This window comes from Lathamus discolor, chromosome 3, assembly GCF_037157495.1.
Source record: "Lathamus discolor isolate bLatDis1 chromosome 3, bLatDis1.hap1, whole genome shotgun sequence".
Lineage (NCBI taxonomy): Eukaryota > Metazoa > Chordata > Aves > Psittaciformes > Psittacidae > Lathamus > Lathamus discolor.
Window position 1 is genome coordinate 89,552,340 of NC_088886.1, and position 12,699 is coordinate 89,565,038.

Sequence of the window (12,699 nt, forward strand, 5' to 3'; positions counted from 1 at the left end):
CAAAGAACATGTAAACATATATGCTGATTAAAACACACAGGGCTGTGGCTCCTGCAGTGTATACAAAAAATATACCTCAACAGCATTTATGTGTTGTGTACAGTTGATGCTTTAGACACTGATGACCTAAATGCAGTAAAACCAGCATCTGCTGATATTTTGGTAATTTGCTTTAAGCCAGGACTGCCCAAATGGCAAGCTCCAGTCCAGACACAGAGTAAATTTTTCCCGAACCTTGATAAGTCCTGGGTGTTCTGATGAGACATCTCTTTCTGCTCCTTCTCTGCCTGTTGCACACCATGAGAGCTCCCAAGCACCAGCAGCATGCAGTGCAAGGCTTCCTGCTAAATGAAGCTTGGTAAATTACTCTGAGAACATTGTAAAATTGAGTCATTCTGTTCAAGGAGGATGTTCCTTATTGGAAATCATTTGCAACTGCTCTTGACATCAGTAGTTGATAAAAGTTAGTGCAGTGAAAAACAAAGTGAGCAATTTTCTTGCCTTACCCATGATAACTATAGTTCAGTGCTTCCAAATGACAAGTGGCAAATAGTGGGGAGCTACCCTGTAGCTGAAAAATTTGAGCTGTCAATGGAGAGCCTCTCCCTTATGCTTCCACTCCTCTTTCAGTTTCCAGTCATATTTCTTGTGCTTCATGTTTTCTACCATACACTCCTAGTCCGGCAGGGGGGAGGAAGGAAGGATTTGTAGATAAAAAACATTTAAATACACTTTTCTTGGTTTCTGAAAAACTGTCATGTTTTTCATGACATGATCAGCCATACTGAACTGAGATACACTAAACATTCTCCTCCCTTCTATCAGACGTACAGAACCTGCTCTCTAATGTTCGTGATTGATTGACATGCATATAACCTACTTGCTTGTGGAACTCTTTCATACAAGAAAATTGGTTTGTAGTAAAGCTGAGTGTGAACTTACAGCATCATAGTGTAGATGTTTGCAGTACATAGTATGTATACAATAGCTTCTTCCACTTTAGCCATGGGATTATTCTCAGTAAACATCACCATGATGCAAAGGAGAACTGAGTCCCATGTACTCATTCTTTCTCAACAGTAGCATTTCCTTATACACTTTGCCCTTTATCCTGACTACTATTTGTGTTGTATTCAAAAGGCTAGCTGAGACCAAATATATGTATTTGTATATATATAAAATATTTGTAAAAGTAGTATTTATTTTCTTTTATGGCAGCAGCCATCTGTGCCTTCACCTTTCTTTCTACATAACCTAACAGCATCCTTGTACTTTTCAGGGGGTGACAATCCCTTCTTCCACAGGTGATAAATTCTCTTTTTTTTCCCTGAGTTCAAGCAATACCTTCCTGTTCACCCAGGCTGGTCTCTTCCCTGCTAGTTTGATTTTCGGCACATAGGGACTGCCTGCTCCTGTGCCTTAAGGATTTCATTGTTGAAGAGTGTCCAGCCTTCCTGGACACCTTTGTCCTTCAGTAATGTTTCTAAGGAATTCTGCAAACCAGCATCCCAAACAGGCCAAAAGAAGTCTAAGGTGAAGGTTTTGCTGACCTTCTTCCTGACTTCTGCAAGGATTGAAAATTCAGTCATTTTGTGATTGCTTTGCCCAGAACAGCCTCCAACAGAGGCTGTAATACAGTTGTTTAGGCTTATTTTTTTTTTTGAATTGTTGTAGCTTCCCATCTGCTTATTGGTAAAAGACATGTCCAAAATAATCTACTTGCCACTGATGATCAGTTCCAGCCCTTGCTTCAAGCCACAGGCACACAATCAAATTGAGGTGGCTTAAAAATACATCAGTGGCGTTTCAGTAAATATTTGGGTGCACACATTTTTAGGACAGAGCAAATATGAGCTAAGTTGATTTACTTCAGCCTGGAAGCAAAGTTGTAAAAGAGTGAAAATCCCTTCTAAGATGTGTTTGTTTGCTTTCTTGTGGGCTAATTATGCTCATATGGTGAATCAGTGCAGCTGAGCTTATGCACAAGAAGCCCTTAAGCTGTTTAGTTTGATTTGCCTCTCTAAGCTCTAAACTATAATAAAAATGTGATGTCATATTTTGTTAATTTCTTTTTCCACTTCTTCAGATTTTCTTTGGTGTTTTAGTAGGAGCTTTAAATCTTGGTCAGGCATCTCCCTGTCTGGAAGCCTTTGCCACTGGCCGTGGGGCTGCAGTAAACATTTTTGAAACAATAGATAAAGTAAGTAATGCATTTCTAAAATGTGTCACTTTGTAGTAGAAAAAATAATTAAATAAGCCTCAAGCAGTAGTAGTTTTATGTACTGTGTAAATGAGGAAAAATGAGTGCAATTAAAGAAAAATTGACTGTGCAATAGAAATGTCTAGCAGCACACACACAGGCTCAGAGAGGGTGTTGGACAGATTTCTTAAGTGGCCTGTTTGTCAATAATGAAGTTTTACCTCAGCTACTACTGTTCCTTACTCCCATCTCTCCTTATATACAATTACTGATCAGTGCTGGCCCATGGGAAGTGTACAGGCAGGCAGTGATAGCCGCCTTGCAGCCGCACTTGCAGCAAGCATCTAACCCCCAGTCTCTAGATGGCATCAAAAGGTGTAACTCTTCTGGCATTAGCGGCAAAGGTGGTCTCTGTCACCTCTCCAAGAGTTACCCAGGCTTAAAATGGGAACAAGGAAGCACAGGCACTGGTCATGAAGCAGCCATAAATGTTAATTGCAATTTTATCCAGACAGATATTTGAAATAAGGTTGTATGAGGAAGTCTGAGAACCACTGGCATTTATTGATGATTCCTTTTTGTACCTGTATAAATTTAGTGGTTGGCAAAATACCACTGATTTCTTAGCAGTATGTAGTATCTCTGGTCATTGACAAGCTTTATTGTGCTAAAAGCTCTGTAAACACATTAAAACGCTGCTTGTCTTTTACAGAGCACATAAGAATATATAAAGAAGGCTAGAGGGGCTGTGGTAACGCTAATGCGCTTTTTAGGAACCCGTCAGTGTTCTGTAATAACGCTAACGCATGCCTTACAAATGTACTTCATGAGTTAAAGCTCTAAGATAAAAAGAAATTAATAAGGGAAGTGGGTTTTAGGGAAAAAAAATAAAAAGCACAAAGAATTGCAACAGTTAGAATTAATCACAGAATTCAAGATAAGGCTGAGTCAGGTAACCTTGAAGTAAAAAAGGCAAACTAAAGTGAGATTTTATCTGTCTAGAGAAAGGGTGATAAAAGTAGATCTATCTGCTTGCTGCGTTTGTAGATTTGTGATTAGACAGTAAAAGCACAGCTCTGCCCTGATACAGGTTTGGTTTCTTTTTTCTGGCACTACACTCAGTACTACACTGTGCTGAGGTTCTCATTTGCAGGATCAGTGAAATTTTTCTTCATAGCTTAGTATATGAATTTAAGTAAGATATATTCCTAAAGAGGAACCAGTCTTTAGCTGTTCTTAGCATCTTAGAACATATACATTTCTTGTATTAAAATTCCCTTCAATCTGTTAGGCTACATAAAAAATCATGCATGTTTCAGTTATTAAATATTGGTGTTGCTGTAGTTTTAGCTCATTCTCTGTATTTTGTGCTTCAAAAATCTGTCCTCAGAAAATTTGATTTCTTCAGGAATCCTCAAATTTCTCTTGGTTCTCTGCTCATGTCTAGCAGTCTACCATAATCAAGGCCTAGCCAAAAGTATGAGAGCCAAAGCACTAATGGGAAAACATCAAATCAGGATTCCAGCTCTTATGACTGCATGTGCAAGGACGGATGTTTCAAATGCAAAGTGGTAAAGCATGCAGATTTTCAGCAGTGAACTGGCTGTTCAGTGCCATAGGAGAATGTGTGTATGAGTGAAGTAGTGCCATTTTATTCCTGAGGAGCCAGTTAAATCAGCTTACTCAAAATGCCTCACTCAGCTATTTTATTCTAGCAAAAACTAGCTGAGTAGCTGACTCTGGTAATTGCAATAAGCTTAAAATGATAGAGGGCTGTCCTGGCTTCAGCTGTACCAGTCATTTTTCTCTTAGTAGCTGATGACAAGGGTGCATTCTTCTTCCCACATTACCCAACACTGAAAACTCCCCCATCACTTTCATGTCCATTGCCTGCTAGCCCTGGGGCAGATCCTGCTGGTGGCTCAGTGCAGTCAGTTGCTGTTAAAACAGAAGTGCCATGGCTTTGTACAGTATTGGGAGTATTTTTCTACTGTAGCAGTGCTGGCTGTTTAACAACAAATAAATAACACAACAAATTCTATCCTAGAAACCTGCCATTGACTGCATGTCAGAAGATGGCTACAAGCTGGATAAAGTACGGGGTGAAATTGAATTTCATAATGTAACATTCCATTATCCCTCCAGACCAGACGTAAAGGTAATTATTCATCATCCCTCCTGTGCACACAATTACTGTAAACAAAATATCCCAGTTCAGCAGTTCAGATTTTCAGTAGAATTTGTTTCCCAGAAGCCAAGCCCCTGTGTTTAGAGGTAGACTAAATAATCCTTCCATTAAAGTGTTCTTCTATTTACCATTGTGCTTATTTTACCATTCTGACATATTCATTGCCATATATATTCCTTGCTGCTAAACATAAACTCATAGCAATTTCATTCAAATTGACCTGCATACAGCTTCTCTGACAATCAATTATGCACTTGTCTCAATATTTGCTAGAGTAGGACACAATGTAATAAGATGAATGGTGCAAGGAGGCTTTATAACTTCCATTCCTGGGGATGCACTATGTGATCCATTAAAGTGCTAGGAAAAGATACAGGGGCATTGGCTGTATACCCCATTATTTCCCTACTACTGTGTTTGAATTGGCAAATTCTCCTTGGAAAAGCATATTACTGGGCAAGCAAATGAGTGCTATGGCTTCTAAAGATAGTAAGTATATGAAGTATCAGAATTTTCTACATAATTTCACTGTTACATTCTTAATATTTATCCTTAAGCAGGCACTTATAATACATATATGGTGTTCTTTAAAGGGGATTTTTTGCCAAGTTCTGCAATGGTATTAACTTGACTAGTTCTTAATGTTCTTCATTAACTAGTTCTTCATAAGAACAGGAACAAAGATCAAAATCTGCCTGCCTGACACACAAAACAGGGCTTTGTATTTGTAAGCTCATCAAACAATGTAAATATATTTGGCTTTCTTTTTTGTCTTTATTCATAATATAAAAATGTTCATAATATAAATATAAATATAAAATATATATTTATATAATATACATAATATATATAAATAAATATAAATATAAAAATATTCATAATATAAAAATGCTTTGAATCTCCATTTTAAGAGACAGAATATACCCACTTGATTATATGACTGCAAGAGAATTGGAATGGATTGAATCTGTTTCTTTTTCCTTTCCCCCCCCCCGCCCCAGATTTTGGATAACCTTAATATGGTTATTAAAGCAGGGGAGACAACAGCTTTTGTTGGAGCTAGTGGAGCTGGAAAAAGTACAGCAATACAGCTCATCCAGCGTTTCTATGACACCACTGATGGCATGGTGAGTGTACCAGACTAGAATGTGTTTCTCTAGTCTTAGGAACTTGAATGAATGACATGGTTTATTCTACAAGGGTGGAAGGAAGACTCCTAAGTTTATTTCCTTTTCTTTTCTTTTCTTTTTTTTTTTTTTTTTTTTTAAATAAATGAAATTCCTCTTGTGCATTTCTGGGGAATGATGAACTGTCTTCTAAAAATAATTACATGAAAGAGAAAAACTGTTAGGAATAAACAAAAATTCAGTACTAAATCTGAGTAAAAACTATACAGATGATCTTTCTGGAGTAATAAATAGTTTTCCATTCTGGAAAACACAAACCCAGTATTGAACATTTAATCGTTATCCCATAATATTGCTTTAGTATAAGGAATTAACACTTAGTAATGGAATGGCTAAGAATATGAATTACATCTATAAACACTTTTCATTCCATTTATGTTTTACTAGTTGACACAAATCACATACATGGTGACCTGTATTTGAATGTATAAAAGACAGAGGACCAATTTATTGTAAAGATATAATTTTGATGTTACTTTCCACCTGGTTTTATTTCTGAGGCCAAGAAAAAAAAGGTATTGGGTAATGAAATCAAAGAGCACAACTCCTAGGCCCAAGAACTAGCCTATATTACTGCCATTGCACTACATTCTTGTATGTATGAAAGCTGGTCATGGAAACAGTATGGAAGGGCTGCACAGGTCCTTCATTTCCTTGTGTCTGTCTTAGTCTCTGATCTGGAGGGGATAACGTCCCTGACATTTTTTTCTTTTTTTCTTTTTCTTTTTTTTTTTTTTTGTCTCTGTTTTATTTGGCTTCTGTAGATTACCCTAGATGGCCATGACATTCGTTCCCTTAATATCCAGTGGCTACGCTCACAGATTGGTATTGTTGAACAAGAGCCAGTGCTGTTTGCCACCACAATTGCAGAGAACATTCGATATGGTCAGGATGATGCTACCATGGAAGACATAATCAAAGCAGCCAAACAGGCCAATGCTTACAATTTCATCATGGATTTGCCACAGGTATGCTGTGTTTTATAATTGTATTTGGCAGAATTTGATGAAAAAATATAAAATCCTTCTGTTCCTTCCGTGCAGCCATTTGTTCTCAGGACAGAAGATCAATGTAGATAGTAGGCAGCAAACCTTCCTTTGATTAATTAGGTCTTACTACATGTACATCACAAAAAAAAAAAAGAAGAATTAGTTCCTCAGGGAATCATATGCACAACATTCAATATCATGGCAATAATCATAGCATGATTTTAAAATACATATTTTTCATTCTGTGGAGATCTGTTTCTGCTCAGGTCAAAAGCAATTTAGAGCCCAGACTCTCTCACTAGCCAGCATAAGGTTTTGAGTAGTCTGTACTGATCCTCACAACATCATCTCCTTTTACAAGTTCTGTAAGTTAGCTAAAGGTTCCCTGTCCTCCAGTTCCTTCCACATTTGATAGTACTGGGTTGTTTACTTTTCTAGAATGTTATTTTGCCAAGTATCTTCACAAAGGGATGTGTTACAACAGTGAACCAGGTTGACAGGATTCAAGTACCATTAACTAATGTCTGTGGGTAATTTTAACCTCCATATATACATTTCCGGGCTTCCAGGAAACTAATCATATACAGACTGTGTAAAGACCTCTGTTTATTTCCTGGAAATGGAGGAATAAACAAGATTTGACTCTAGGTTAATATTATTATCCTGGCTCTCAAGATGCTAGGCTTTTGTGTTTGTTTAATCCTCTACCTGAACCCAGTGCCACCAGGGTATGATGTCATTAGTCACAGACACAGTAATCGTGACTCACAGACCATCAGGAAACAAGTTGTTATGTTATAACCCCAGTCAACAACTAGTTCCATACAGTTGCTCACTCCCCCTGGTGTGGGATATGGGAGAATAGTAAAAATGAGAAAACTGTGGGTTGAGGTAGACAGTTTAATAGAATCATAGGATAGGGTTAGAGAGAACCTTATGATCATCCAGTCCCAACCCCCCTGCCATGGGCAGGGACACCTCACACTAAACCATGTAACCTAAGGCTCTGTCCAACCTGGTCTTGAACACCACTGGGGATGGAGCATTCACAACTTCCTTGGGCAACCCATTCCAGTGCCTCACCACCCTCACAGTAAAGAACTTCTTCCTTATATCTAACCTGAACTTCCCCTGTTTAAGTTTTGACTCATTACCCCTTGTCCTGTCACTACAGTCCATAATGAAGAGTCCCTCCCCATCATCCTTATAGGCCCCCTTCAGATACTGGAAGGCTGCTATGAGGTCTCCACGCAGCCTTCTCTTCTCCAGGTAAAGTAAAAGCCACATGTGCTAGCAAAGCAAACCAAGCGATTCATTCACTGCTTCCCATGGTTGGGTAGGTGTTCAGCTAACTGCAGGAAAGCAGGCTCCATCACGCTTAATGGTTACTTGGGAAGACGAACGCCATCACTTCGAATGTGCCCTCTTTCCTTCTTCCTCTCATAGCTTTATATGCTGAGCATGATGCCATATGGTATGGGGTATGCCTTGGGTCAGTTGAGGTCAGCTGTCCCAGCTGTGTCCTTTTCCAGTTTCTTGTGCACCCCCAGCCTGCTTGCTGGGGTGTGGGGTGAGAGTCAGGGAAGGCCTGGACTCTGTGGAAGCACTGCTCATCAGTGACAAAAACTTCCCTATATTATCAACACTGTTTTCAGCACAAATCCAAAACATAGCCCCATAGTAGCTACTATGAAGAAAATTAACTGTATTCCACCTGAAAAAAGGACATAAGTCCAGCTCTGAAAAGTTTGCTGGTGAATCATCTGATGGAGAATGAGCAGGTTTTTCCTCTCCATTTCAGCTTTAGCTAATATAGTAATTTCGAGCCAAACCAAAACATTTCACCTTTTTATCAGTACCTACTTTTGGAGTTGCAACTCTAATTCAGACAAAATAATGTTTTTCATTATGAAGGAAGTTATTTTGTCAGCTTTCCTTTGAATCTGGTGCACTCACAATGTTTTTGTCTTTCGAAGATAGTATGTTTTGAAATCTTCTCCCAGAACAAATCGGAGAGACATTTTACCCATGTCTTCACCAGGAGCCTAACAGACCTTTTTGGTTTTTTTTTTCCTTTCACACAGCAATTTGACACTCACGTTGGAGAGGGGGGAAGCCAGATGAGTGGAGGTCAAAAACAGAGGATAGCTATTGCTCGAGCTCTTGTGAGAAACCCCAAAATCCTGCTGCTGGATATGGCTACGTCAGCACTTGATAATGAAAGTGAAGCTACTGTCCAAGAAGCACTTCATAAGGTTTGCTGTAGCATAGCATAAATCAGACTTAAAAGGACAGAAATTATTTTTAATGCACTCTGCAGAGGGTGCTGCTGAATTGCAACAAAACAGCGAGAAGCTTTTCTTAATAGCTGGTTCGTATGCACAACTAGAACCTTAGTATTAGTGAAAAAGTAATTTCTTCTTTTATTTGGGCATCTATAGATCTATAGACATCTATAGCTTCCTTTGCTCAGGAACAGGAGCTCATCTATGGGCTATGAATGGAGTTCAAGTCAAAGTCAGCTGAAACCACTAGAGAGACTTCCGTTGATTTGACCAAACTTTAGATTACATAGTGTGGGTTCCAAGCACTTGTATTTGCTGTCCTGTGACTGGGACTGTTGTTCCGTGTCAGGCTCGCCTTGGCCGCACAGCCATCTCCATAGCTCACCGCCTGTCAGCCATCAAAGCTGCTGATGTCATTGTTGGCTTTGAGCATGGAAGGGCTGTGGAGAGAGGAACTCATGAAGAGCTCTTGAAGAGGAAAGGGGTTTATTTCATGTTGGTGACCTTGCAAAGTGGTGGAGACACAGCAGTTAACAGAGAAGAAACAGAAAGTGAGTATTTTGTTTTCTTTTATAAAATTATGTTAAAAACACAGAATGCAGATTATTTATTTATATTTCTGCCTTTCTGGCTGAATTTCAGCATTCATTAAAGTAATACATTGATAGCCCTCACCAAAGTATTCTTACTGTATGCACACTGAACGATCTTCCTAATATAGATCTGCCCTGTAACATTAATCTTGACTTGCAATACCCATCATTTTATAGCTCCATTTAGTGCTGATATTCCAGCCCTGCTGCATTTGGAATGCAAGCAAATTAGAGAGTATTTTGAAACCACCCTATTTGATTTACTAGAGGCTTCTGGAAATGGAGCTCTAATACAATGATCTGTTGTATTTTTGTGAAGCATCATACCTTGGATATTATTATCTTAAAAGAAGAGAGCAATTACAGTACTAAAATAGGGAAACAGCCTTTAGCAGTCACAATCCAAGTGAGATGATCTTCAGGTTAATATTCAGTCAATTTTATCATGTCAAACAGGAATATAAAATATGTGGTACATGTAGGTTGAGTAGCAAGGTTGTACTACATTCCTTGCCTTCTACAACGTAGTCCAGTTATGACTTGAAGTAACTGCACTTTCTGGCAGAGCACAGTGGACTTAGGTTGTATTCAATTTTAGCACAAACTGAAGAGTTCCATCTACTATATTTTACAGCAGCAGAAAATAATGTGATTGAGCCAAATCTTGAGAAAGTGCAGTCATTCAGCAGAGGAAGCTATCGGGCCAGTTTGCGGTGAGTCTTAAAAATGACTGTAAATCTCAATGTTTCCTGCTCTACACTTTATCCCACTATTCCAAAATCTCAATAGTGCTAATGAATCAATTCTCTGTTATGTTGTGTAAAAGAGACTGCAAAGGCTACAAGCATTTTACTAAGACAGAAGTTAACTTGGAAAGAAATTGAAGGGCCTTGGATAAATATTAAGACTCTAAATTTTTCTCCCCTTTCTGTCCATAATACCTTCACTCCAGTTCTGGTCTCCTGTGTTAATGTTCCATTTTTAATATTACTACCATAAAGCCCCATATATTTGTATTGCTCAATGCGCTTTCAGTGCAGTCACTTGAAAAATGACTTGCTATGCAATTACTTGAGAAATCAATGCAATGTACAAGGATGATTTTATTATAGCTTCTACTTGATGAAAGTTAACACATTTTACAAGCCAGACTGTTTTGGAGCTAGACACTTAATATTTCTTTCAGGCAAGCCTATGACAGGCATACGCAAATGAATGCTTGTCTCTTAAATTACAGGGTTATTTTTGTCAGGGGTAGAGGTAGGTTTTGCTGGACTGAATTAGTTCATAGTGATAATGCTGAATTGACTTGGTGTCTTAAGGGCTTGTGCAAATATAGTAGGATAGACTGCGACTTTACTTAGCAAATACACAGGGCAAGATACATAAAAGGCGACGTGTAAGTGGTGGTGGTGCAACGTGACTTTCAAAATTATTTGTCCCTATTGTGGGATATTTTCTTCTCAAGAAGTTGAGAGAATGTAGAAAAAGAAAGAAAAAGTCCATGGGATTCCTATGATTTGCTTCAATGAATTCTGATCTAGTTGATACGAAAACTGCACCAGCTTTGCAAGCAAGTATTGTGTTACTGTGCTGTGAATAACAGCCTATTTCTGTCCTCTTTACAGAGCTTCACTTCGGCAGCGCTCCAGATCTCAGCTCTCTAATGTGGTCCCTGACCCTCCATTATCCATTGCAAGAGATCATGCAAAGTCTACATATCTTACACCTTCTTATGGAGAAGACGATGGACAAGCAAAAAAGGTCAGGTCTATAGCTTGTTATTAAGTGTTCAACCCAACATTACTTGGTAATAATAACCTGTAGATTTGTGCCTCTGTTATAGTTGTTGTTGGCAGATACATCTTCTTGGATTTATCTTTTTCTCAAACAAAACCACAACTTCTGTTCTTATCCTCTGTAAAACCTAGTAGGCTGCATTTTGGTGGCAGTTATGCTTTCTGGCCCATTTCTACCAGAGCATGACCTGTTGGTAAACTAGTATATGTTGTAAATTAAGTTGAAGAGACATATTCATAAAAGCTGAATTAACTGGCAAAGAGCAAAATGCTCACTCTGTGAAATGTAATAGCCACTCAGTGGTACAAATAACACTGCTTCTTGTTCAATGAAGAGTAAATTCACTTTCATCTCAAAATCATCTGAAGACTTGTAAAAAGACCCTCACTGCAACCTAACTCAGAGTCCTTTCACTGATACTGTCCTTGTGCAATCATCTGGCATAGAAAACAAAGACAGCATGCCTTAAAATCATGCAGAATATGTAGGAATATACACAGTGGGTTTCCAAAGTGCTTATGAAGCTCCCTGCACCAATTTGCATGGCTATGATTGTTCAGTGCAGAAAACAGCAGATAGAAGTCACTGGTCTTGTTATTGCTAAGCCTATTCTGTTGATACATAGAGGGCTTTAGTGCTCTCCCTCTGGGAGTAGCTCAAAAGAAAGAGAAAATACAAGATGCTTCCACCCAGTCATCTTTGCACCATTCCAGCAGATAGGTCTTCAGAGTGCCTGTTTTGTCTGGGCATTTCCAGCCATGAACTGAGGGAGATGAGCAGGGCTCAGCACACCGAGTGTTACAAAAATTCTGTGCAAATCAAGCTGCAGGGTTAGGGTAAGTTATAATTTGATGATGAATATTCTGTTCTTACTGGGCCTAATTACAGGAATTCAGCATATAGTCTGAGGATGTTACATAGAAGGGAGGCGTAATTAGCACGTATAGAGCCTGAATCCAGCTATTGCTCTGAGATTTTCCTTGTTGTAGTTCTATAGCATACCTACTAATTTGATGTAGAGTCTGATCAGTATGTTCACCCACAATACTTTAAAATAATATTTCTTAAGATTCCAGCAGTGACACAAAAAGCTGCTTGTGAGGAAGAATTTTAAGTTTTGGCACTGGGTATTGAATCACACCTCGTTTGAAGGCAGCCAAAAGGGAACAGCCTGAGTTTCAGTGGCAGAAAGTCTTAAACTGGTCGTCATCAACCTCTTAAGTTAGAATCAGTAGAGCTGCCCAAGGTACGAATCTCTGTTTTTTCCAGGGACAGTAAAAGTGACTCTTTTTATGTGACTCTCTTGTGACTCCCCAGCCCTACAAAAGAGATTCAGACAGCAGCCAAGACCCATCATTCTCCCTTCCTGTACAAATCTGGAGCAGCTCTTAGGGCAGTAGATGGTCATTTAACAGCCTAGGCTAACTATTACCTCACTGTCAAAGGGAGAACATCAC

At 38.8% G+C, this 12,699-nt stretch overlaps 1 protein-coding gene across 6 annotated transcripts in view; it reads left to right on the forward strand.

The window, feature by feature from the left end:
- The window catches only part of ABCB11 (ATP binding cassette subfamily B member 11), a 65,152-nt gene that overhangs the window by 35,479 nt on the left and 16,974 nt on the right, over window positions 1-12,699 (forward strand). For all 6 annotated transcript variants that reach the window (XM_065670454.1, XM_065670453.1, XM_065670457.1 and 3 more), the window contains 8 exons: window positions 2,087-2,200; window positions 4,248-4,358; window positions 5,390-5,515; window positions 6,340-6,543; window positions 8,649-8,819; window positions 9,199-9,400; window positions 10,077-10,155; window positions 11,071-11,206. In XM_065670454.1, the coding sequence (XP_065526526.1) occupies window positions 2,087-2,200; window positions 4,248-4,358; window positions 5,390-5,515; window positions 6,340-6,543; window positions 8,649-8,819; window positions 9,199-9,400; window positions 10,077-10,155; window positions 11,071-11,206 (1,143 nt within the window). The remainder of the gene's footprint in view (window positions 1-2,086; window positions 2,201-4,247; window positions 4,359-5,389; window positions 5,516-6,339; window positions 6,544-8,648; window positions 8,820-9,198; window positions 9,401-10,076; window positions 10,156-11,070; window positions 11,207-12,699) is intronic.